Source organism: Ammospiza caudacuta, chromosome 6 (assembly GCF_027887145.1).
Source record: "Ammospiza caudacuta isolate bAmmCau1 chromosome 6, bAmmCau1.pri, whole genome shotgun sequence".
In the NCBI taxonomy this organism is placed as follows: Eukaryota; Metazoa; Chordata; class Aves; order Passeriformes; family Passerellidae; genus Ammospiza; species Ammospiza caudacuta.
In genome coordinates this window covers 21,345,633-21,368,053 of record NC_080598.1, presented here as the reverse complement: position 1 = coordinate 21,368,053, position 22,421 = coordinate 21,345,633, and the positions used below count along the sequence as shown (strand labels likewise).

General features: G+C 47.2%; 2 protein-coding genes and 1 non-coding gene across 3 annotated transcripts in view; all 3 read left to right on the top strand.

Moving 5' to 3' along the window:
* Positions 1 to 1,091: 1,091 nt before the first annotated feature.
* Positions 1,092 to 5,755, top strand: RPLP2 (ribosomal protein lateral stalk subunit P2). The gene is made up of 5 exons (XM_058807370.1): positions 1,092 to 1,181; positions 1,653 to 1,776; positions 3,503 to 3,551; positions 5,143 to 5,241; positions 5,638 to 5,755. The coding sequence occupies exons 2-5, from the start codon at positions 1,654 to 1,656 to the stop codon at positions 5,712 to 5,714; spliced, it is 348 nt and encodes a 115-aa protein (XP_058663353.1). The 5' UTR covers positions 1,092 to 1,181; position 1,653; the 3' UTR covers positions 5,715 to 5,755.
* Positions 3,690 to 3,822, top strand: LOC131559574 (small nucleolar RNA SNORA52). The gene has a single exon (XR_009274901.1). It is a non-coding gene; the product is annotated as a small nucleolar RNA SNORA52 (small nucleolar RNA).
* Positions 5,756 to 11,680: 5,925 nt separating the features above from the next.
* PNPLA2 (patatin like phospholipase domain containing 2) overlaps positions 11,681 to 22,421 on the top strand; it is a 28,510-nt gene continuing 17,769 nt past the window's right edge. The window contains exon 1 of the mRNA XM_058807908.1: positions 11,681 to 12,024. Within this exon, the coding sequence (XP_058663891.1) occupies positions 11,838 to 12,024 (187 nt within the window). The 5' untranslated portion in view covers positions 11,681 to 11,837. The remainder of the gene's footprint in view (positions 12,025 to 22,421) is intronic.

Sequence of the window (22,421 nt, the reverse complement as noted above, 5' to 3'; positions counted from 1 at the left end):
AACCTTCCCTGACACGGTTTGAGGCTATGTTCTCTTGTCCTGTACTAATTACCAGGGAGAAGAGGCCAACCCCTGCCTTTCTACAGCCTCCTTTCAGGTGGTTGCACAGAGTGCTAAGGTCACCTCTGAACCTCCTAAACACCCCCAGCTCCATTGCCCTTCTCCAGACACATTCCAGCAGCTCAATGTCTGAATTGAAGTGAGGGGCTCAGAACTGGACACAGGGCTTGAGGTGTGGCCTCACTTGTGCCAAGGGATGATCACTTCCCTAATCCTGCTGGCCACTCCAAGATCAAGTTCCACCACCGACCACACACCACTGTGACAACTAGAGCAAAGCTAACTGGTATGTCCTGTTGTTCCCACAACACCTCCAGGGACAATGGTTCCACCACCTCCCGGGGAGCTTTTTCCAATACCTGACCACCCTTTCCATGAAGAAAGGCAACAAGGCCAGACACTGGCTTTCTGGGTTCATCACCCATTGCCCGTCTCTGCACTGATACAAAACAAACAAATACTTATTTGAGGGCTGTGTGTGTGGATCTGCCTAGGGTGCACCTGGTGGCAGAACCCAGCTCACGGGACAAATGGAGGGGACTGTGCTGACCCTACCAGGCCAGTCCAGGGCAGCATTCCAGAGGTGGAGAACAGTATTAAGCTGTGGCAGGGGAGGTTTAGGTTGAACATCAGGAATAATTTCTCCACAGAAAGAGTGATCAGACATTGGAACAGACTGCGCGGGGCTGGAGGTGCAGTCACTGTTCCTGCAGGTGTCCAAGGAAAGACTGAATGTGGCACTCAGTGCCATGTTCTAGTGGACAGAGTGGCATTAGGTCAGAGGTGTGACGCGGTTATCGCAGAGGTGTTTTCCAATGTCCTTCACTCTGTGACCACGTGATTTGGGGAATCTCCACCATCCCAGCACAAACCCCAAGGCCGCATAGCACACCCAGCATGGGCAGCCCATGCTCTGCGCATGCGCTACCGGCCGCGCTGGCGGCGGCCGCACCCGTGGCTCCCCATTGGCCTGCGCGCTGCCCGCCGCTCCGGCCCAATGGCAGCGCTCGTTGTTGAGGGGTAGCGGGAAGAAGGCGTTGCCGAGGCCTCGCCTCTTCCTTTCGCCGCCGCTCTGCCCTCGCGCGCGCACGTCCTAGGCCGCTGTCCCGCGCCGCCGCCAGGTAAGGGCGCGGCGCGCCCCCCTCCGCGGCAGTGGTGCCGTCCGGCCCGCGCGCGCCAGCCCCGCCACGACCGCGGGGCTCGGGCGAGATCACTCGGGCTGGAAGGAGGGGAGGGGGGGGGCAGGAGGGGAGAACGGCGGCCATGTGCTCTCCCGGCCCGCGCCGGGGCCGGAGCTGGCGGAGGCACGGGACGGGCTGAGGCACGGGACGGGCTGAGGCGGACACCAGATCGGCAGTGCCGCGTTACTGCTTCGTGTCGGGAGAGGTGTGCGGTGCCGGCGCGGGCGGGAGCGTGTGCGGACCGCCCGCGGGAGGGCCCCGTGCTGGCACAGCCTGCGCAGCGTGGCCTCGCCGGCCGCGGGCCCTCCTTTGGAAGCGGAGCCGCAGGACTGTGGCTCGGAGGGAGCAGGGATGGGCTCTCTCCGAGCACGCGGAACTCGGCCGGGCTGAAACTCTCCTCTCCTCTTGCAGGATGCGTTACGTCGCTGCTTACCTGCTCGCCGTGCTCGGGGGCAACGAGTCCCCCACGTCCAAGGACTTAAAAAAGATCCTCGACAGCGTCGGCATCGAGACGGATGATGAACGCATGAACAAGGTGGCGTTGCCTCTTTATTCCAGATGTCCCAGCCAGCACCAGACATTGGAGCTGTTTCCTTGGCTTCAGTGTTCCCGTTGCCTCCCTATTGGTGTGCTCTTACACTGTTCAGACATTTGGTGATCCTTACCAGTGTGAATTCTAAACACTGCTGAGCCAGTCATAAGTTTTTACAACTTTTGTTGAAAGTCTGGTTTTCTTATTCAATACCTCTGCAAAGGTATTGAGTGTATTCAATACCTCTACAAAGGTCTCTGTCAGTTGTTGCTGGCTTCTGGTAGTTCAGGCTAATCATCCTCATTGAGATGGTGGCTGCATATAAGGATGCACTGAAAATGTTCTGACATGGTCTGCACTGAAGGTTCACTTCTTATTTTCAGTCAGTATCGATCCAGAGCTAACACTTTTGAAGGTCTGATACTCAGTAATACATTTTTATTTAGTGTGCTGCAAAGCAGCATTTGTTTCCTCACCAAGAAACATAGGCAAGTCCTAACATGGAGATTAAAGGTATTTGAGGATAATATATAGGAAGGTTTTGGAAATTAATATGATTGTGGTTATGTTAAAAAACGACTTCTAAAGAGTATCTTAATTAGAATGTTTTTTGTGAAATAATAGATCTTCAGCATTGTGGACCTAGAAATAATTAACAATGGAGAAAAAAACCAAGAACCAATAAAATGATCTTATCACTTTTCTCATACTCCTATGTGAAGTGTTTCCAGAGAAGTACAGATGAAAAGAAACTATTTTTCCAGTATTTTGCCATAGGCCCAACAAGGCAGAGGGTTGGCTGAGCTGACAGTGTCCTTACTATGGTTTGGAATGTTGGTTTGAACTCGTGGTGCTCCTGTTTAAATGCCAGGTCTTTTGGTTTTGGCTCCTTTAGGTTTAATGCCTTAATTAATTGCTTCCTTTGATCCTCCAATATTCAGAAAGCTGTTCTGGAATCTGTTTTGGTCATAATTAATTTTTGGGTTGTCTGTATTTTAAGCCTGTGTAAATGTAGTGAAGTCTTAAAAGCGCCTTTCTCTTGGATGGAGCAGTGATGCAGGCACATATTTCACACATCCCACACTCTGTGTAAGCAGAAGGTGCCTGTTAAAAAGCTCTTGCTAAAGTCCTTTAGATTTGGCCACTGACTCCTGGTAGCTGGGACTCACCAGTAAGTTCTGGAGCATTATTTTTAAGTGCTTGCTTTAACAGTTTTGGGGTTTGTGTTTTGCTTTTGTCATCTCTGGTTATACAACAATGGTCCTAAAATTAAAGTTGGAACTCTGTGTTCCAGGGCAAGGATACAATAGCTTGGCTTTTAACATGTGGTAGGACTAGGAATGGGACCCTGTGGTTTTGGGTCCAGAACCCAGTGCTTCAGAGCCTCCCAGGGGCCATTAAGCAAGAAATGTAAACAGTCCCTCAGTGACTTACACTGTTGGTGGGGCTTCCTAATTGGTTCCACAACATTTCTGTATCCTCTCTTTTCCAAGTTCACTGGATTAGTTATGAGTTCAGCAACAGATTTCATGAAAATGCTTAAAGTACTAAAGACTTAGCTGAAGTTTTCAGGTCAGTGTTCTGTTCCTGGTACTTAAAAGTAAGGAATTTTGGGGCTAGATAAGCAGCAGGATGGAGGCACTGCATATGATGATTTATCAGTACTTGTTTAAATGTAAGTTGTTCTTATGCTGTTTGGAAACTCTAACATTGTAAATTTTACTTACAGGTTATTAGTGAGCTGAATGGAAAAAATATTGAAGATGTAATTGCCCAGGGTAAGTAGAGTCTCTGAATGAGCCAGGTAATTGACTCTGTTCCTTTGATAGCCTAGACCTGAGAGTAGGGAATTGCTGCCAAGTCACAGACTCTTTGTCTGTTCAGCAATGTGGATCACAGCTGGATTGAGTGGAATCAGGTCCATTCTAATTCCCTGCAGGTCAGTGCCAGTACCTGCTGGGTTTCGCTTGTGGACCACATTAAACTGGAGAACTGAAACATGTATGAGCTTACTGGAAGTCTGCTCATGATGGAGTTTTCTGGACATCTTGATAAGAGACCGAGCTGTCCTTTGGGGTCTCTAGAAGATGTTTTGTGTTTCACCCACTTGTGTGCCCCAGTGATGTGAAACATAAGGAACAGGCAGTTGGCATTGGGGTGCAGCTCCACTCTCTGCCATGAGCACAAGCCTCCAGTGCACATGTCTTGTAGAGCTCTCAGAGTCCAGCATTTCCTTTTCCCTGAGACAGAACTCTGAGGGCTGATTTCCATAAAAATTTGTGCTCTTACTGAGGCTGGAACTTTTTACATGACTGACTGGGTCGTAGGGCTGAAGTAAAGCAGAGCTGAGGTAGTGCAAAGGTTTCTGAATAATGAATTTTTACTATTTTGCAAGTGTATAGGCACAAGGGAATTTGCAGGCATATTTTTTGTTTAAAGGTAGCCAGCACTTTGCCTGGCCTTGCGTCAGGAGCAGGCACTGGACATTTCTATCCATGTGGTTTGAAAGACCTAAGAGAGCTATTATAGTTGTGGTTACAACACACTTAGGCTGTCTCTTTCTGTAATACTTTAAATAAATTGTTTCTTAGAGCATACATGCATATGAAACATGTTTGTTTACTTTGCTAGTTTAATTAGATCTTGAAGTAACAGGGAATTATTTAGAAACTGATTCCCAGAAACTGGAATACAGGCAAACATAGTGTGTATGTGACCTTTGAATGCCAAGGGAGCCTTGGTATGTGAAAGGCAAGAGGCCAGAGAACTTGCTGCCTTTCCAAATACAAACAGAAATCAGAAGTCTCAAAGGAGATGCAATATAGGGTTCATAGGGTGCTGAGGAATTTGTTTAAATACTGTACTCTTTGCCATAAATAAATCAATCTTTCCCTTTCTCTCCTGTAAGTGTGATCCCGTTATGCCCTCAGAGTTCTCTTTACCCTTAAAGGGGAAAAAAGAGGAGCAGGAGAAAGCAGTGCTGCCAGTGTTGCTCTTGAGGTACATTATCACTTTCTGGGCTACTGTGCTGTATTCAGAGAACAATGTGGGTGTGCGAAATTGGATGTGTTTGCTGCTATTTTTATGACAGCTTTTGGAAGAAAGGGACTTTTTGAACAGAAGAAAACTTACTAATAATATGCTGCCAGTGTTCTTGGGGTAAGCCTTTGTGAATCTTAAAAGTCCTGAGTGTTTTCCATAGAATGCTTTACATTTATCATGAATGCAGCCTCTTGCTCCTTTCAGCAGATTAGTGACAGGTTCAATCCATGAGACAGGATCAGTTTTTTCCTGCACTTTTCCATTTCCCCTAACTTGTGTGCTTGGGATGAGCGTGTAAATAAATACCCTCTCTTGTGTCCCGTTCAGGTAATGGAAAGCTTGCCAGCATGCCGGCTGGGGGAGCCGTGGCAGTCTCAGCTGGAGGGGGCTCTGCTGCTCCTGCCGCAGCTGCGGCCCCTGCTGCCGGTGAGTGAGAGTGCAGAGCTGTGGCTCCAGGGCAACTCCTTTTGTCTCTGGTAACAGCTTAACAGCTGAGTCAACGTTTCAAGGCTTCTCCACTTCAGCTGTTCAGTGATGGAAGTGTCAACTGAACAGTTACTTTTCCTTTGGACAGTCAGAAGCATTTGCTCTTTGTCTGCCTTAGGATTGGTGTTGCTTAAAACTAAAAATCGAAAGAGACTTGGTGGTGTAAAGCACATTTCTGCAACAGTAATGTCTGTATCCATTCAGTGTTACTTGGTTGCTGAAAGGGAATGAGATAAACCCTGCAGGCAGGGAAGCTGAGACCACCAAATCTTGTATCTTGGAAATCTGTGGTGCAGTGTGAATACTGACTATTCACTTGGTCTTTTTTTTCTTCAGCTGAGGAGAAGAAAGAGGAGAAGAAGGAGGAATCAGAAGAATCTGATGATGACATGGGATTCGGCCTCTTTGATTAATTATTTGTTATAGAGAAGTTATTAAAATTCTTTGTTTTAAATGTTTCTGTGTTTATTATTATTACCGTGCAAGTGCTCTTGGATTCAGCTGTTCTTTCAAGAGCTCTAACACAGCTTTGATTTTTATCTCTGTCTGCAATAGGTGTGTGAATTTTCTGGCAGACTATAAGACTCAGCTCTGTGAGTACTGAGGAGATAGCAAAGCTTGTGTGAACCTGGGTGCTTGTTTTGACACTGCTATTTCTCAAACAGTGTGTGGAAACTGAATCTTCCTGATGTTAGCCACCTCCATTCTGTTTTGCTCTCAGTTACTCAGTGAAGTGGCTCATCTATTCAGCAATGAAAGGACTTTGTTTTCTAGGATCTGTTTATTCAATTCCAAAATGTGAAACTGAATGAACAGCAGGCCTGAATTAGGCCAGTAACATAATTTCAGAGCTAATTATAGTAATTTGGTTTTTAAATGTTTAAAAGCACCGATTTCATGACTGTCAGATTCCAAGATCTAGGGACAACATCAATAAAATGGTTGACTAGGATTTCCTGGTACATCCATATGCTTAACAGTCTGTAACCAGAAAAAATCCTAACTGCATCCTGCTGTCATAAGACACAGATCAATGCAGTGGTGCCCTTCATGCTGAATGGCTGTTCTGGGATATCAGGACATAAATTGTACCTTGATCTGAACAAAGAAACATGAGAATGGTGTTTTCGGAGAACTGAAACATCTCTGGCATGCCAAGAACTTACCAGACTGAGAGGAAAGTGAATTTTGCTTTATTTATGAAGTGTACTGCTAGAAGATGGTTTTGGCCGGCAACTTAACATGGCTTCTTGTGGAAGTCTTTATCTGTCATTGTCGGTAGAGTACATATTGCATGTGTGATGATCTTCCTGTGATTAAGTCTGCACAAGTAGAGTCAAAAAGATACCCCTGCAGTGTGTATACTGAAGAGCTTTTCTAGTGTAGTTGTTTTTGGGGGAAAAGCAGTTGCTGATACAGCTGTGTTCATATGAGTCATTGGACAAAGCATGGAAAATACTTCTGGGAGTAGAGCTGGGTGAAATCCGAGTAGGAAAAACTATTTCATCTCTGGTGTACTGAGAGAAAACACCCCATACTTCACAGCAAAGCAAAAGAGCAGTTGGAAGTTAGATTCTCAAAATGGCCATGATTTAAGCAACTAACCCTTGCTGCCCTTCTCTCCCCCGTGCCAGAAAAATGTACAGCAGTAACAGTGCCAATACCTTGCATCTACTTTGTCTCTTAAGTGCCAGCCTGGTGATCTGATAGTAATGGAAACCATTCATTGTTCACCGTGGTTCTCTGTCAGACCCATAATGGCCCTGGTTCAGTCCTGGGAGCAGGGGGGCTGTGTTGCTTTTCTTGCTGATTTCTCCATTTCAGGTCACTGAAAAAGAGTGGATTTTGGATGTGGATTTAGTGAGAGGTGTCTCCCCCCTCCCCAGTAGTGCTTTGCTTTGCTGCCTCAAGAGCACCAGCAGTGTTTACACAGGAAGGGATTGCCCTGGCACAGCACTCAGGGTTTTTCCATGCAAAAGGAATTTATTTGAATGGCACTGAGCTATTTGATGAATTTGCTGTGCCCAGGCTCATGAGATGAAACAAACCTGTGGTGCCAGTTGCTGGCTACTGTGATGAGGGGAGGAGTATAACTACATCTAGACTAACTTATTTTTTCACCCTGTTTTTGTCTTCTTCCCATGAAGATAAAACCTTGAACTATGTGCCTGATCCTGCAGTGGGTGTCCTCTTAACAACCTTTAAATTCCTTTGCAAAAGTGCAAAACTGTCAGCCTGCTCTGAGCAAAAGACTGGCTCATTGCTAAACTGTTCTGAGAAGAAACTTCTGGGGGCAGCTCTCAGGGAAAGCACTGAAAATAGAGCTCTCATCACAGTGCCACAAGGAATCAATGTAGCATAACCACCTTGTAAGTTTTTCTTGAAAAGAACAGGGCATGGCTCAGCTTTGCTTCAAGATTTCACACACATTTTGCAGAATTTGCTAAAACCTCTTCATAGTGAACATTTCTTCTGAACACAAAATCAAACCTATTAAGTTTACTTCCCCCTTCCTTACCTATTTATGAAACTGTTGCCACCTGATGGCTTTGTACATGAGCAGTGATGTGCCTGGAAGTCTATTGCACACTTGTTTGGTGCTCTACATGGAGTTCCCTCTGTTCTGATTTCAATGAGCTTCAGCTGTGAAGGAGATGGGATCCCTGCTTCTGCGCTGTAGTCACTGTTCAGAATTTTCAAGTCTCAGCAATGCCCTTTCAGACTTATCAAAGGCAAGGGTGGATGCATGGCATTCCATGATTCTCTCAGAGGAGACTAGTGCCTGCTCATACTTGGACTTGTTGCCTAGTCCGTCCCCCTTACAGAATCAATTTTAGCTAGAGAAGATTTTTCCTGAATTCTTCATAAAAGATGGGCTCAAGGACATTGAAGAGAAAGGGAGGGATAGTCCTGTGCCTGGAGATTACACTAGTAACTGAGCATTACCAAATTGACAGCAGGGGAGACTGATTTAGTCATGGGCTTGACGTTGAAACGCGCAGGCTTTCCTCACTGGTACACAACTGCTGTGCTGTCACAAATCAGCTCTCACTGAACATCATTCCTTACAAACACCATGGGGCAGGGAGAGGGACAAGGCATCTCCACTACTTGGAAAGCAGGGAGGATGTCCTGGACACTACTGTAAAGCAATAAGCAATGGCTCCCTGGGGCCACTCTCAACTGGTTTCACTCTTACTACCAAGGCCCAGTTTTGCAAGCTCCTACAGGCAGTAGGCCTGCTGAACTCAGGAGGTTTGACTTACGTGGGTGCAGAGATGGCTGTAGTACCTTTCCTAGAAAAAAAATTGAGTCCCAAAGGAGCAGGACTGCTCCTCTGCCTCAGGACATGCTCCTATGAAGCACGTGCCAAGAGTCTGCCATGGAATGACCTGACATACACAAACATCACAGGTAAGAAAAAGACATTTAACTACGGCTTTCCAGTGATGCTGAGAGCACTTGCGTTGAGCTTCATGACTGGTGTGCTTTTCTTGCTGACTATGGACAACAATACTACAGTAACATTCTGGAATCAACATTGTAACAGGCTGCCTTTGGTCTTCCTTTGAATTCCCAATGGCTGGCAAAAACACAAAGTCTTCCTGAAAAAGCAGAGATTGTTTGCCTGTATGTTATCATCTTGAAGGTACTAACAGCTCACTGTTCATTAGGCTAGAAAACAAACACAACAACGAGAGATTGTATGTGAAGCCGTCTCTGTGGCATCTCAGCTTGCAGGGGCATGAGTGGATTTGAAGAGTTTCAGTTGAGTTTAACATGCAGGAAAAGCTGCCTTGTAAATCCCACTGGTCTGGCTTACTGCTGCATTGTGAGCAATTGCAGAACTATTGCACTTTCTTACTGGGGGGAAAGAGATTAGTTTTGAGGGTTAATTCATTTTTGAGAAAAGCACAGTTGTTTGTCAGCCTGCTAGTGCCAGTACCCAGGCAGCACTCCACAAGAGATTAGTGTTCACATGGTTCGTTTCATCGACCTGTTTCAACAGGGCAGCATTAACCTCCTCAAATAAGTAACCTTGAGGGCCAAGGCAGTGATGTAAACAACTCAGGATGAGATTGCTGTTGGGAAATCAAGTGAAACTAACTCCAGCATTGTCACAGCATTGTTGTTTCTATTTTCCAGAAACACTAGGAACATTAAGGCTTGTGAAATGCTGGAAAAAGAGGGAGCAGCACTGGCTCCAGAATGAAGATGTTCTTGTGGTTACAGATGTTTGGGAGGTATCTGCAGACAAGGTTCAGTGGTCAGTTTTGCCACAGACTTCTGCTCAAGTCACAGCCCAGTGACCAATTCTTCTGCAGAACAATCCCTGTTGTGGAAAAGGCAAGTCACGATGTTTCCTTTGGGATTGACTACATGAAAATACCTTCCTGTGTCATCAGAAGCATGGGGTGGAAGCTCCGTGATGGCCTTGGTGTTAAGGGTCTGTAAGAGAGTCATGGCTCAGGTGTGCCAGGGCTCCCCTCTCCAGGTGGAGACGAGGGTTATGTAGCCACACCAAATTCAAGGGAGGAAGGAAATTACAAAAGCAACTAGAGGTATGAGAGGAAGGGAGAGAAGGGTGGGTATAGAGAGGGGATTAAGGTAAGCAGGGTTAATTCTTTATGTACTCCAGGATGTTAATATGTATAAAGGGGAGTTCCTGGCAGCTAGGTGAGGTGGGCTTGGGGGCAGGACATGAAAGAAAGCTAAAGCTGTACTCCTGCCTGTCTGATGAAAGCAAAGGGCAAACACTTAATGGAAAAGTGCTCTGTCTGTAGAGGCTGGAGTATGATGTCTAACTTGAACTCAAATATTGGACTTATGCAAGGGTTACCTGCTGAATTTAGCTTCCATCACGTGACTGTGGGGCAGCAGGCTGAGGCATTAAACAGCTGTTCTTGCAACCTGGATAGCCACTCTTTAGGGAGGGTATTAGCCTCCCTCCTATCATTTGAAAGGACGTTTGGAGTGGAAGGAACAGGAAGAAGGGCTACTTGGATAACCTCTAATAGCCCAAATGGTGAAAGAGCTGTTAAGTACACATATAACACTATCCAAGTGAGAAGCTTCTGACCAGTTATAAGAAAATGAATGCAAATTGCTTTATGCCAAGATTAATGAAGTAGTTTTTTAAACCTTGGTAGAAAGTCTTTTTTGCCCTATATTGGTTCAATTAAAAATTTATGCTTTTTGTTTTGTATCCCTCAAACCTCCCTCCTGCTGATCTTGCTTCCTAGCTTTGAGTAGAGCAGCTCTTTTTCTTGCTATGTTTATCTTTTTGATGTCCCTGTAAACGTTCGTACTTACCTAATGATTTGGATGTCTGTAGTCTGTATTGTTTATGGCAAGGAGATCTTTACAGCTTCTGAAATCTATTTTGATGATCTACTAGCATTGGCCTCTCACCCAGTGCTGCTCTGTGGTGACCATGTGCAGAAGTACTGCTGAAAATCACAGTTGCCCTGACTAAATGTAAGCATTTTTCTGAGCTTAGAGGCATGTGGAGAAAAAAATGTTGAGGAAAGGTTGGGAATGGTAAGCAACTGTGTGTGTTTTGGTGATTTGTGTACAACAGTTTACAACTTCCTCATGAAGGGAAGAGGCAGACACTGATCTCTTCTCTCTGGTGAGCAGTGGCAGGACTGGAGGGAATGGCCTGAAACTGTGTCAGGGCAGATTTAGGTTGGATAGTAAAAAAAGGTTCTTCCCCCAGAGGGTGGTTGAGGACTGGAACAGGTTCCGCAGGGAAGTGGTCACAACACAAGCCTTAACAAGAGTTTACGAAGTGTTTGGACAATACTCTTGGGCACATGGTGTGACTCTTGGGGACTTCCTGTGCAGGTCCAGGAGCTGGACTCGATGATTCTTACGGGTCCCTTCCAATGATTTTATTAGTTTTGAAGGGGGACAGGGATTACCTTTTTCCCAGTTCTTGCCCTATTGCTGTGACAAGACTTGCCTTCTTCTGATTCCTCAGCTTTTTGTGAAAGGGGAAAGCTTTTCCTGTTCTCTCACGTTTCTTGCCCCATCCCTGAAAACAAGGGAAACCCCAAGGACTTGGAGCAGATGCCAAGAATCGGGATGTTCCGTGAGGGAAGGACATCCTGCTGCCCCGGGACAGGGCGAGGTTTGGGGCGCTGCGAGCAGCCGCAGCCCTCTCCCTCGGAGTGGCGGGCTCAGCCCTTTGCCGCTTCGGGCGGCGCTGGCCCGGCCCCGCAATGCCCGGCCCGGGAGCGGGTTCACCGGAGGAAGGGTTGGCAGGAGGGGCCGGGCGCTCCGAGGGGCGGCGGCCATGTTCGGGGGCGGGCCCGAGGGCCGGTCCGCCGCGTATAAAGCTGGCTGCCGGGGCCGCTCTCCCAGCGGCAAGCCCTGCCGTGTTCCGCAGTCGCATCCTTGGCAGCGGCGCTGCTTTTCCGGCTGTCCCGCCTGTCCCGAGGCGGCGCGGAAATAGACCCGCGGCTTCACTGCTCCGCCGCGGCTGCTGCTGCCTCCCTCCCGGCACCCTCCGCCTCCAGCGGGGCGCGGAGACCATGTTCCCGCCGGACTCCACCTGGAATATCTCCTTCGCCGGCTGCGGCTTCCTGGGGATCTACCACGTCGGGGTGGCCAGCTGCCTGAAGGAACATGCCCCGTTCCTGGTGGCCAACGCCAAGAAGGTGTACGGCGCCTCGGCCGGGGCGCTCACCGCCACCGCCCTCGTCAGCGGCGCCTGCCTCGGTAAGCGTGGGCCGAGCCCGGCGCAACTTCGCGTGTTCCCTTCGTTACTACTAATTTGTTAATTAGAGCACCAGCGAGGGGATGTGGGTGTATATATGTATGTGCATGTAAATAGCTCTGCGCCCGCCTCCTCCCGAAGTGCGAGCGGCGCTTTGTTTTTAAGGCCTTTACCCCCGCCGCGGTCCCTGCCGGGTGGCTGAGGTCAGGGAGGCCCCTGATGGTAGAAGTCAGCACAGGGCTCCTGGCTCTGACACCACACACAGAGACATCTATAGCGTGGACCTGCTGCGCTCGGTTTGCGGGTTTACCTTGCTCGGGTGTAGGAGAGGAGCCTCTCGCCGTGTGGGCACTGGCCTTTGGTGGCTGTGAACCGGCTGGAGATGGAGACCCGGAGTTTGTGTGTGCAGATGGGAGCTGGGCAGCATCTTTGAGGAGCACAGCTTTCAGGCTGCGTGTTTGTTTCTGGAAGAGTGTTATTCCTTGGGATCTTTGGCACTGAGGAATTCTCTTGCCCTTTGCAAGAGCTAGATCTCCAGTTTAGCTAGATTTTATCTCTGTTTTCAAGTTACAGAATAAACTTAAAACGTTATCTCTGAAGCAAGCACACAGTGTATACGGTGTATCCCTATGCCTGGGTAACAGCTGAAGAAAATGGTTTGTGGTGCCTCCTGGCTTTCTTGTTGTTTTATATTTGGGAGGAAGCTAACAAACACGTGTTAGACTCTGTACTTGGAAGCTTTTATGTTGAGAATAACAAATGGAGAAAAATTTCTTAAGCTTGAGAGGGGATTGTGGTGTGAGAGAATCGGGTCTATCTGTTTAGTCTGAGAATTATGAGCCTCTCCTAGAGATAAGGGCAGCCAGAGCTGTTTATTGCTTGAAGTTCTCTCACTTTGACAGGTGTTTTTCCACAGCACTCCTTTCTGAGATGTAGCCCTCATGCAGCAAAAGTTAGTATTTTCTGTGTAGTTAGGTTTGAAGTTTCCCTTTCTGAGCATTTTGTTTACAGAAATGCCCAGTGAAGTGCATCTGTAACTTCTGGAGCTCTTAACAGCTGTTCAGATCCCAATCTGAGATCTCAAGGCTGTAGTGACGCCTTGGTGCCAACTATTACTGTGGAGAAGGGATAATAATCCCTAATCCCATTTTGTGTAGGGATTCATTTGCAGGTAGCTGCCAGGGATTCAGTTGTTTAATTGCTGTTGCTTCTGTTGAGGAGGTGACACTCCCCAGTTAGTTCCCTAACTAGGTGATCCCTCTGCCACTTGAAGGCGTGGCACAAGTGTGAGATGGGCTGATGGTAGTGACCAAATCCTTTGCCTTGCTCAGATGCCATCGTGGGTGCTGAGCAATCCTGTTATCATGTTTACTTTGTCCTGGCTATTTATATGTCCAGAGCATCCATGGTGTGCCAGGCACTGCCCTGAGGGAGGCGTCCAGCCTGGTAGAGAGCTTTCTGTGAATCAGAATAGTTTTTCCCACTCCCTGTGAGGTACAGTGGGAGTGTAAGAGGACTGGGTTAGGGGCCACCTTCTGGGAAACGTTCACTTACCCCCTGAAGGAGGGCAAACCATGCTCTTTAAAGCTAACCAAGGCTTGATCTTGGGTGTTCCAGTTCTGTCTTCCATTTGACTTCTCTGAAATTGTTTTCTTCTGACTCACCTGCATGACTGACATGTATCTTGGGTAGAGAGCAGCTCTAAGGCAACACAGTTGACTTCTGAAAGTAAAAGCACATGGGGTGCGTGGCCGTACCTTGTCCGTGTCATAAACCCTTCTGACAGTGCAGCTTCCAGCCAGAGGGCCAGAGGTTAGAATGAAATCATAGAGGTAAAAGAGGACAGGGCAGAAGGTACAGCTAGGCCTGAACTAGGAGAGCAGTTCATTCTCATACAGGCTCTTACAGGGTCTGTACCTGTGTTTGCTGTGCTGCTGAGAGCAGGTGGTAGCCTGTGGCCTTTGAATCCTACGGCAGCTGCTGCTCTGCACTGTCACTTGCCCTGTCCATGGAACTGGAATGCTAAATAGTGTCTCTTGATGAATGACCAAGGGGGAATTTTGCAGAAAGAAGCCTTACTTATTTGACTGTGTGTAGATAAGGTTAGTGTCCTCATGCCTGTGAACTCAAGAAGACTCTGCTGTGCAGAGACAAATACTTGCAGGGGAGGAGTGTAAAAACCTCTTCCTTGGGGTTTTTTCCATGAGTCCAGTCTTTTGAGACCCTGATCAGAGAAAGCAGAGATCTTGCCTGACTTCAGGGAATAAGATCCCACTTAGTGGTTTCTTTTCCAGCTTTTTCCCCCTGGCCTTTGCATCTGTTCAGCTTGTCTGTGAACTTGTTCTGCCTTCTCTGTTAGTTGAGACCTCACTGTCATCATCTGTGTAGGACAGGAAGGCTTTGCTATGGGCTGACACTGAACTGAAAGCCCTGACCAAGTGATCAGCAGCCTTTGGAGCACACTGTGGGCTTCAAAGGTGTGCTTGAGAATAGCAAAGAGAGCAACATTGGGTGTGCATATTACTTAGGCAGGGCACCTTATATTTATATAAGAGATCAGGAGGTATTTACAGTCTGATATGACCTTGCCTAGCTCTGGTTAAGCACTTTACCATTAAGTTGTAGGGATCTTGGATTTGTTGTTCAAGGTTATGACGGTGATGTCTTTGAGATCCTTCTGTTTGCTGGCATGAAAAAGCAGTGCAATTTTCCCACTAGCATAATCTGTACGGCTATCAAGGTGCATTGGGCCGTCTCCAAGTTTCTTGACTGTGCATAGTGCAGTGTTGTGGCATGAACAGCTTCTTGCCCCAAGTATATTCTAGAAAATAGCCTCTGTAATGCCCATACCATCTCTTGGGGCTCTTGGAGTCCGGCACACCAGGAAATGCACCTTTATGTGCCAGGCAAGTGGAAAGTTCTCATGCTGGCATTGCTCTCTCCTCTTTGTGTGTACCTCCAAACCTGCAGCTTTTCACAAATTCTAGGTGTGGGGCTTTGAGATGGTCCCCTGTCTGTATAAATCTGAAAGTCACCGGCCTGGATGAGGAGAACTGGCGTACATGACATGGTGAGACCGTCCTCTTTCAGTCAGGAGGAATGCTAAAGTGCAGCTACTGCAGGATTCTTTCATCCCTAATACTGAGTAGGGAATGTAGTTTGGTAAGGTCTGGAATCATCTTACTTTGGTGAACTGTATGGAGTTTGTTGTGCTTGCTTTGGAAGCATAGCAGCGTGAATAAATGATGAGATCTGAAGCTGTATTCGCTGAAAAGCTGTCTTTGAGCTGGTACTAAGGTCCCTCTGACTCACAGTTAACCAACAGCATCTCAATTGTCTGCATGTGAATGCTGTCCTAGACAGCCCCATCTGAGGGTGGGTTGGAACTGCTGAATTGCTTCTATTTTGGGGGGAAGGGGTGGGTTCTGCTGTCAAATGCAAAGCTGGCTATCAAACCCCATCTGTGGAAGTTAGCTGTTCTCCTAAAGCATGACAAGGTCAACAGAAAATGAAAAAGCAAGCTGAGGAGATGCTTTTGGTACTAAGAATAAAGCAAGGAAGCCATGTGTTGCTAGATTGAGTAGTGTTGTTTGGGATGCTCTTTGGAGAGCACTTCCTGGGTTGTTTACAGCATTTTAAAATGTAATTATTTTAAACTGCTATCTTAACCAGGACTCTGTCTCAGGCTTGACATGAGGTGACATAACAGCTATTTGACATTTGGGTTTGCTTGTCAGCTGTCACCATGTGACCACCAGGAAATGTGCTGCTGAACTGCAGAGACGTTTTCCATTGGGTAGCAGGAGCAAAAAAAAAAAAAGCCCAATGAACAAAACCTTTTGAAACTGAGATAATTAGCAATATCAACATCTTAAATGTTGTGCTTCTGCAATTTGATTATGTGCATGCAAAGGCTTAACAACTGATCATGGAGATTTACTTTCTCTGTGTTTGTGTAATCTTAACACCAAATCCCAGATTGATAGAAGGAAATAAACCAGCTTAGAGTCTATGGAATCCTCAGAGCAATGCCAGTTTACCATGGCCAAAGCATGAATCAGGATGCTTATCCTAGGGGAAGTGTATCTGATGCTGTCTTCTGTGGCTGTGTGAAGAGAGCTATGGTCTCCACAGGGACACAAAGGAAAGTTTTGTAGCATCTGTGGTGTCTCAGTAGTTAGGTCCCTCCTTGCACAGGTGATGGGCACTTGTACCTCCTGCAGGGGCCCTCCCTGGAGAAAACGTTGTTGAGGTCAATAGCCCCAGCCCAGGAAGGAGGGGACACCTTTATGTACATTGAAATACAGATATAATTAGTGGGGAACCGTCTGGTGCTTCTTGGAAATGGTGATGCTTTTTTCTGTGGTGGAAATAGAGGTGGAGGGGAGATGTGCTGTGCTGACATAGATGGAAATGTACGCTGGCTTGGTGGAGAAGCTGCTGAGCCTGGATCAGTGCCCTCAGCAGTCACAGGGCTGTGGGATCAGGTGTCCAGAGGAGTAAGCTGGCAGCCAGAGCACCCTGTAGGACCTCTTGATGGGAGGGAAGGAGCTTGTTCCTGCTCTCTGCCTGGCTCTAACCAGAAAGCTTCTGTAAGGAAGCTGCTCTTGCAGGCATCTCATTGGATGAGTGCAAGGAAAGCCAAGGAGCCACTTCTAGCCACCACTGGTGGTGGTGCTTGTTTCCTGTTTTTTGGGGGACCTGTGTTACCTTCCAGTGCAGTGAGCTTGGGATTGGACTCAGATGTTGGGCCCCTGGTCACTCTGCCTCACCGGAGTCATCAGTTTATCCATGTTTCTCTCTGTGCCCTCCATTAAGCATGGATGAAATGCTCCCTAGCTTGGCTGGAGACGATTTCCACCTCTCCTGTGCTTGGTTTCCACTGAACTTGAAGAGGACCACACAAGGGCTGGCAATGGTAATTAGTCAGCATTCCTTCTTTCTGGAGATGGGAATGGGCAGGCCTTCTAATTACAGGACCTTTGCAAAAGCTCAGAAATCTTACTCGCAGGAACAGTGTGAGTGGGTGACTCCTGTTCACCTTGCTCTTTGCAATATAAACCCTACTCGTGGCTGAATTCCAAAGTGGCCACCACTTCTCCATTGAATTCTTTGCACTTCTACACTTTTATTGCTCAGCTCTAATACTTATTTTCTTCCTTTCTGCTAAGTGTTCTTGGGACTTGAGGTGAAAGTCAGGATGTGTCTTCAAGTATGTGGGAGTCAGCCAGGCCTATGTATTTGCCTTGGGCTGTGTGGCTTGTCAAGCAAGTGGAGTGAGAGCTAGTGAAAAGGAGGGGTAGAGGAAATGATTCCATGTGGAAGGCCCTAAATAAGTCCATGTCCCTGGGAAAAGGCAGATTGTGTCCTTGAAGTGGTAGAGTCTGAGGCAGTAGAAAATCCTTTCCAAGGAGCACATAGGAGAGAGGCAATCAGTGAGCCTGAGAGTGTAGAAACGTTGCTGGAGATTGTTGTAGCCCTGCCATTTTGTAGCTATGAAGGCCAGAGGAATGGAGGAGAGAGTTTTTGTCACTTGTGATACAGCAGCTGCTGGTGGCAGGCCTGATCCTGTCCCTGGGGCTGTGCTGATCTGTGGTGCAGTGTGTTACATCAGGTGTGGGAGCTGGTAGGTTTATTAGAACCCAGGGCTTTGTGCTGCCCTCTGGCAATGTCCCAGAACTGAGCTGGTTGTGCTTTCTGGTACAGATAAAGGCCAAATCCCCAATGATGACTTCTGCCTGACAAAACCTTTGGAATCTGCAAGCTTCATGAAGTGTCTTCTGCCACCATTTCCCAGGCTTTTAGCTGTGCTGTGCCTGGAGGATTTCTTCTGAGAAGGAACCATTCTCTTCCTCTTCATACACTGAAGTTTGTGATATTGGTTTTGGAGGCCTTTTTTAGGCATAGGATTTAAAGGATTGAATATCATTGTAGCATTGGAGGTTCTGGCAATCTCTGAGTTTGCCACTCCTGTGGATTATCTAGTTTAGCATCCTGAAGTAGAGGAGGAGACATCTGAGGGTGTAAATGAATCAGGAACTCTTTGCATATGTTAATTACAAGGGCCAGTCTTGCTGGCTGCATTGAATGCTGCTGATTCAGTGCTGGGCCTGGCAAAAAAAAAAAAAATTCCAGTGTATTATGGAGGCAGAGTGTGGATTCAGGCTGCTGTAGTTATGCCATGCGTGAAAAAACTTGGAGTCCTGTTTCAGAGTAGGCTGTCAGCACAGAGATTTACACTGATTTATCTATCCTAGTGTTCTTACATAGCAAGATTGGCAAAATAATCTTTAAGGGAAGCATTTAACTACTAGCCATATTCTTGCACACAGAAGAGGTCGTGTGTCAAATGTTCAATCTGAACATCTGTCTCTTGCTGTTCTTGTTTGTGTGCTCAGCCCTGCAGGAGGGTTGAGCAGAGGCTTTTCCCCTGCTGGGGTCTGTGCAACCCTCTGTGAGCAGCTCCTGTCCTGCTCTCACAGTAGTTTTCAGAACCTCAGTTGTGTTTTGGCTGAGGGTTCACTGCTGATTGCTCTGGGACAAAGGTAGCATCAGTTTGTAGATTTTGCCATGGTTCCCAGAGTATGCATCCTAACCTTGTGATCTGCCTGATGCTGCTCCAAGAAAACAAGAATCATTTGAGAGCAAAATGCCAACATCCCTTGCCAGAGGACTGCTTTGGAAACTGAGCTTTTGATTCTCACTTCCTTGCTGGAGTCTGCCCTGTTTGTGCCAGGGCCAGTGGGGAAGAGTTTGGGGTGTAAGATGACACTTGACCTGTCTGAGAAGGAAGGGCAAAGCAGGCCCAGCAGGCAGTGCCCTCCCAGGGGCACAGGGAGGGGCTTGGTGAGCCCTGTGAATGTGAGAGCTGGGCATGATGCAGGCTGAGAGCCAGTGCAGGGTGTCAGGGCTGTTCCTCTCATCTGTGTTAGGGTTTTAGCACTCACACAAGCGTACAGTGGAAAGGACAGGGAGGAAGATTGGCTGCTGTGCGACAGAGCCAGCCATGTCTCTGGTATCATCTCTGAACATGAAAGAATTGCCACCTGAAAGCACACAGGAAAGCTTTCTGCAGGGCTTAGGCTGATAGCTACCAAAAGCCATGACTTCTGCCTCTGGGCAGACCAGAGAAGAAAGGTAATTTCTCATTACGACATGAGTTTTGGTCTCTTTCTCCCCTCCACTAGCTTTCTCTGGATGAGTATTTGTTTTTGAAAATATTGCTTCAAACTCAGTATTACTTGGTCCAAAGTGAGCAGCAAGGATCTGAGCTGCACCTTGTCTACTCTGTGAATCCCCTTTTCTTGTCATCCCATGCTGTCTGAATTGCACTAGAGCATTGGCAGGGATGAAGATGGAACATGGCTTTCAGTTCAGCTTTCCTGGGGTCCTGAGCAGCTTTTCCTTTTCATGCACTGTAATGTCATTTAATTTCTCTAATGCAGTGATCAGAAATGCAGCATTGAAACTCATATTAGGGCATTACAGTAGGGAAAGATCAGACTAGTGGGTGTTGCTGTTGTGGTTGTGACAGAGGGATCCTGGCTGTCTGCCTGCTCTGAGCTGCCTCCTGCCCTTCCTATCAATTGTTTCACAGCAGCAGCTGCCCTGTTTTTGGGTTTGTGTTGCAAAAACGAGCGCTCCCGTCCTGACCACAGAAACACAGCGAGTCTCAGCTTGCACAACAGCAGTTCTGGCGAGGCTTTGGTGTGCCACCACTTCATCAAGTCCAGTGCAGAAATTTAGCTAGAGACCTCGTCCAGCCTGTGAGTTCTTATGCCTGCTCTCCCTGTTTGCTTCTGTGCAAAGCAGAACAATGAGTCTTGAGGTGAGGTATGAGTGGTGCATCTGCACTCGGGCTTGCAGGAAGGTCCTGCCCTGCAGGTACTAGCTGGTGGGTGGGCATGTGGCAGTCACTGCTCTGCCTTGTGAGCTGCTCTGTGCTAGAGGTAAAAGCCCTGGCAACTTAAAAGCAGATCTTCATCTTATGTTCCTCATTTCTAGCATGTGGCAATAGCTCTGGTTCATCTATTAACTAGTATCTAGAGCACGCTAACCATATCTTTTGGCTCAGATGGGAAAAATGTCTCCTTTTGGTTTGACTTTATTTAAACAGGCAGCATAACTGACAGCTTCCCCCCCAAGTTGAAATAGAAGAGCAAATATCTTGGGACAAACACATTGAGAGAGGCTTCTGGTTCTGAAGCAGTTGCAAATGATCTGAATTTATGTGGCCCTCCTGCTGCACAGTGTGTCTTGGGCTAAACAATTTGTGTCTGGTCTAAGCAATGCTGAGTGTGAAGAATCTGCACCAGAAGTATTGTGGGCTGAGCCCTTCTTTTAGCATCTACCTCTGGCTGCAAGAGCTGGCCTTACTTGAAAAGCTGTCTCTTTCTCTTGGTGTTTGCACTTGCCCTGCCTGTAAGGTCAGAATAGGCGCTGCTCACTGCAGTCTAACCGGGATCCCTAGCAGTTGCTCCAGTAGGTGTCAGTGCCTCTCATTCCCGAGCAAAGGGGGAGAAACGCCATTATGTACCCCTGGTGGCCAGGCTTTCCAAGAACTCTCGTTTACAGAACTGTTTGTTTGTTGAACTCTGAGGTTAAATCCCTGCACAGAGCCCCTGATCTTGCCACAGGGAACAGCTGGTCAAGAAGTAGGACTGTCTGTAAACTGAGTGGATGTGGTTGTGAGGGCAGTTGTGTTTACCTCCTAGGTATCACTAAAAGCAAAAATAAAAGTTTCCTTCCTGTATGTCTTATCTGGAGCCAAGTGACCTGAACTGTTTCTTACCTGATGGCAAAATAGTTGGAGAGGAGGATTGAGTGAAGACCTTAAATTAAATAAAAAATATACATCAGAACAACAAAAATTAGGGAAGTCTCAGAGGAACAGCTTGTTCTGGTACATAGTGTTTCTCAATCAAACTGGCTTACAGGAGGATGTGCACAGATGAGAAAAGAGTTGATGCTTTTGAAGACTTCACTGCTAGCTGCCATCCCTCAGCCTGCAATGTTTGAAAATGTGTGTTTTTCATTTGTGTCAAATCGTGGCAGTTGTACAACTTCTGGCCACTGAGGGATATTCTTTCCACAGCCAGTGTTTTTAGGTGTCTGTCCAGGATTTCAGATGGAAGTTAAAGAGCTGTCACCAGCCATGGGGTACACCTATAACCTGAACATGTCTAATAAGGGCAGGTTGTAAAACATTGCTCTTTATATCCTGCTGGCATGGATTTGTCTCTGGGGCCCCCTCTGACATCTTTTCAGCCTCTCTGATGGACCATCAGAGAACATCTTGGGTCAGGTTCCCATTCAGGACAAGCTGGCCTTTGTTTAGCTTGGCTGAAATGTTGGCTGGTTTTTGCTCTCTTGGGACAGTAAGTGGAAATCAAGTTGCTTCAGCATGAGTGTGGAAAGTGGAACAGAAGTCTACCCAAGCAGTGGGATCTTTCACAAATGGAGGTCATTGCCCACAAGAATTGGGTTTGTCCTTGGGTCACTGGCACATTGCTGTGCACTGCTCCTTGGGATGAGTAAACGGGCACTTCATGATGAACCGAGCTACTCGTGAGGAAACATCCAATAATGCTCTCTGTTAATTATTTTCTAGATGTCAGTTTGAAAAATTCTGTTTATAGCTTTGTAGGTTTCTTTTGGGCTGGTGACAGGAGTGTGTTGTAATTAGGACTATATCATCTCCTGGGAGAGGCCAGGCAGGAAAGCATGTGCATTGCATCTTGGTACTTAGAAAGGAGCAAGTGCAGGAGCTGTGCATGCTGAGCTGGAGCAGCTTAAGGATGTGTCCTGGAAGAACATGGAACAGCTCCTGAAACCTCTGCTCATTGTCAGATACTGACTTTTAGCTCTTGCACATATGTGACACAGAACAGCTGAAACAGCAAGAGATGGGCAACCGAGATAGTGTTGGGGAAGATCATGCTAATAAATTCCTTCTGGCTCATCCTATTCCTAAATTTACATCCAGACTGGGATCTAGCAGTGGGATAATGACAATTCCAGCAGTGTTCAGCAACCAGCTGCATTGAAAGCTGGTTTAGCTGGGGACTCTTGAAAGGGACATCCATGTTGAGTATCACACAAACGTCCCTGGAACAGAGAGCTGAGCAGAACTGAAGGAGTTCTGGAATGAGGTCCCTGGTTATAGTACACAGGGCTGGCAGGACTCCTGTCCTGAAAATCTTACAGTCAAAATAGCTTGGTCATGTGATTCCAAACTGAACAAGGGACGGGGCTGTCCAGGGCCTGGGGGAATAGCAAAAGTACCTGTACTTCCTTCTGCTACTTGTCTTCCTTTCAAAGCTGTTGGTGTGTTGGGCCAGTTGGAGCCTTAGCTGGGTAATGGGAATGGGGTGGGGAGGGGGGAGTGTTGCTGATGTGT